This window comes from Populus euphratica, unplaced genomic scaffold, assembly GCF_000495115.2.
Source record: "Populus euphratica unplaced genomic scaffold, PopEup_1.0 scaffold2741.1, whole genome shotgun sequence".
NCBI classification, from domain to species: domain Eukaryota; kingdom Viridiplantae; phylum Streptophyta; class Magnoliopsida; order Malpighiales; family Salicaceae; genus Populus; species Populus euphratica.
Window position 1 is genome coordinate 1,216 of NW_011501309.1, and position 3,346 is coordinate 4,561.

At 35.5% G+C, this 3,346-nt stretch overlaps 1 protein-coding gene across 1 annotated transcript; it reads right to left on the reverse strand.

The window, feature by feature from the left end:
* Positions 1 to 230: 230 nt before the first annotated feature.
* Positions 231 to 2,773, reverse strand: LOC105117636 (peptide methionine sulfoxide reductase A5-like). Its single transcript, XM_011015365.1, has 4 exons — positions 2,377 to 2,773; positions 1,735 to 1,847; positions 1,501 to 1,645; positions 231 to 824 (listed from the first exon to the last, which is right to left on the reverse strand). Exons 1-4 carry the CDS (start codon positions 2,677 to 2,679, stop codon positions 627 to 629), a joined length of 759 nt encoding a protein of 252 aa, XP_011013667.1. The 5' UTR covers positions 2,680 to 2,773; the 3' UTR covers positions 231 to 626.
* Positions 2,774 to 3,346: the final 573 nt, after the last annotated feature.

The window sequence follows — 3,346 nt, forward strand, 5'->3', positions numbered from 1 at the left end:
CGGTGTCTTTGTGACGGGGATAGGGGTTCAGAGACCAGAGGCCAAAGTTCAAGGGGCTAGAGCGATATGAATTTGCATGCTAAAAACATTTCCTCCCGAAGAGAAATATGAGTTCTACAACATTTAGCTCATTCTACTATCAGAAAGAAATCTAATACGATGGCTCTCTCTATGAAATAAACAAACATGAACACATTCATAGCTGGAAAAAAGGTAAACAGATCACAGCAAGATCTAAGACTCTGATGACATGATTTGACCAAATGCATATAGCAGTATTTTATATTCTTGCCAAATTCTCGACATTTTTTTTTTTGTTTCTCAACTATCCAAATGTGAAGAATAAATGTGAAACAGTATGACTTCAATCATAGGCATATAAGATAATTCCTATTGAACAACAGAATATGCCTAGAGCTATTTGGGAATGGAACATTGATATTGTTTTAGTGAATCAAGAACAGGCCATATGTAGAATTACCCTATCTATTTGCTTGTGCCATCCACAGCTCTGGATTCTTTATGCCCTGGCATGAACCAACCCCGCAAAAAGAATGCAATAGTGCATTGAGTACAGGAGCTTGTCTGCTGAAGCATACTGACTTGGAATCTACTCCAAAAGCCAGCTATACATCTCTCAGAACAGGCCAACCTTTTCTAAGAATGTCATTGATCTTTGCATTGATCTGCTTTTGAATGCGTGGAGGGCAGAGCTCTGCTGCATAGCCATTTAATTTTGCTGCCAAACTTGAATTCTCAAGGTCCGCTTCAGGCAAGTTTCCCATCAGCTGACGAAGAAATGGATTTTGCTTGAGCTCAAATTTCTGCACACATCCAAACCTTTAAAGTTAATGAATCAACACACTAACTTGGATGGAATGTTTTTCAAAACAACATAAGAATTACAAAACAGAAGTTACAACTAAGAATCAAATATGAGTGTCTTTTTTTTCTCAATATATGCTCTTGAATCTTGATTTTACACTGTCAGTTGAGGCTATAGAACATTTTCTCAGTATAGACCAGAAATCGGAGTTTTCTCAAGCTTGTGTCATATCTTCTGCCCTTGAAAAAAGACATACTGAAGCCATTTGCTTCTGCATCTAAAATCCCCAAAAGCATTACAAGTTCTTATGTAAGAGTTATAGGTACCCTGTTGAACTGCATGCTTAAGCACACTATACAAAGGTTATACAGTAACCATTACAAATGCAATTTTAGACTGTTGATTAATTGCATCCTTCTATCATGCAGCAGGCAGATATCCCTACAGTGAGCGACAAATTCATGGCCACAATTGTGGCTCTAGAACAACCAACACTATATTGTTTATTATGTGCTACCACTGTCCAAAAATCTTATAGTAAGCTTCAAACTTTCCGCCACAAATCTTTCCAGCATTTTCTAGAACTTCAACAACTACTGTGTATATCTAAACTAACAAATGCTTCAAAACCATCAGGGAAACCCACACATTTCACCATTAAAATAATACAAGACCTGATGTTCTGGCTCTGCAGGATAAAATGTTCCAAGCTGTTGAATTTGAGTAACCACAACACTACTCCTCAACTTCAACTGCTCTCTTTCTTTGCTAACACCAGCCAATCTACGCTCTTCAGTTCCATTAGTGAAAATAACAGACCTGCACATTTGTATTCACAACAATTAACCAGTAAAACAGTACTAATCACATTAAACAAGAAAATGCTAGTGATAGTCATGACCTTTTACCTATATTGATTACCCACATCAGGACCTTGCCCAAACACTTGCCTTGAATCATGACTAACCCAAAATACCTCCAAGAGTTGACTGTAACTAATCACCTTCGGGTCATACTCTACCTATATAACACATTAACAAAAACCCACATCAAACAAATGGAGAAAACACAAAATTTCTCACACAGACTTGTTCCATGCAAACCAAACTAATCACATTCGGACCTATTGTGCTTTCCAATCATAACAATGCGGTCCACAACACCAACCAACTAAATGCTTTATTTTACACAGAATGACTCTATCTAACAATTTTTCACTTGACATAAAATTAATCAAATTTTAACAAAAACACATATTTCCAAATAGCCCAATAAAGAGATTCGCGAAAAAACATAGTCAAATTATTGTTCTGCAAAACATTGTACTAAACAGAATTAAATCAAGTTCTAGAAAAAACCCACGATTCTATTTGCCCAAATGAATACATTTCAACAAGAAATTCTCTCATTATCAATATATTTATCAACACATAACAAAACAGCATTAGTCTACACAGGCTGAGTTAATAAAGCATTGTTTTCAACACAAATTGACTGGAAAACAAATAAATACAATCAAAAGCAGATTTCCAACGTTTTTTTAAAGAGACCTGTACGGACTCTGCATGATCACCTAAGCTTCTGTATACGGGGTTCAATTTGGATCCGCCACAGTAACCAACAGTGGTCCGTACAACACCATTCAAGCAACCAAACACGGCTTCAGATCTCCAAAAACAACCGAGGGCGAAAACTGCTGTTTTTAATGGATAATCGGGTGGCGGGTTTCTAATGGAGGTGGAAACATGATCCGGTATTCGAATGGACAGAGATTTATAGGGCAGTGAAATTGTTAGTAATAGAAGGGTTAGGAGATGGAGAAGGGAGGAACTATGGCTCCCTGCGCAAGCCATTTTTGGCGGTTTGCCTCGGGTAGAAAGATGGTGTTTTTCGGGTCGGTCAAGACGGGTTATACTTCCGAGTTCTTGAACTTCTGGTTTTGAATGCGTGCACCCTTGTTTTTTGTTAGCTGACCATGTGGGCTCGATTTAATGTTTGGGCTTTTATGGAGCCCATTACATAATCAACTAAAAAACTAAAAAGTTTGGGGATTGACAACGCAAAATGCATAATGTATCCTCTCATACGCGTGTAGATATATTCTTCATATTGTTTTTATTATTATTATTATTATTAGACCAAATTATAAGTTAATTTGTCAGAGAAGGGTGAGATTGAAAAACGAGAGATCAAAATAAAATTAAAAAACACGTGGAGGATAAATATTTTTGTAAAGCTTGGGCAAAATATTTATTGTAATCATAAGTATTTTTTTACTGCAAAAATTAACACACTTAAAGAAAATAACATTAATCTTACATTGTAATCATATTTATTTATAATGAAGTAGAAAGTCTAGTTTATTTCAATAATTATCATTGTTTCTATCATATTTTTTTAAGTAATTATATAAAACAATCATAAACAAATCTTGACATGGTGTCTTGTGTTTAGATAAAAATTTATAACTTGATAGCCCACGTTATCAACTTGAGAAAAAAAAATTAAAAATTACCAAGT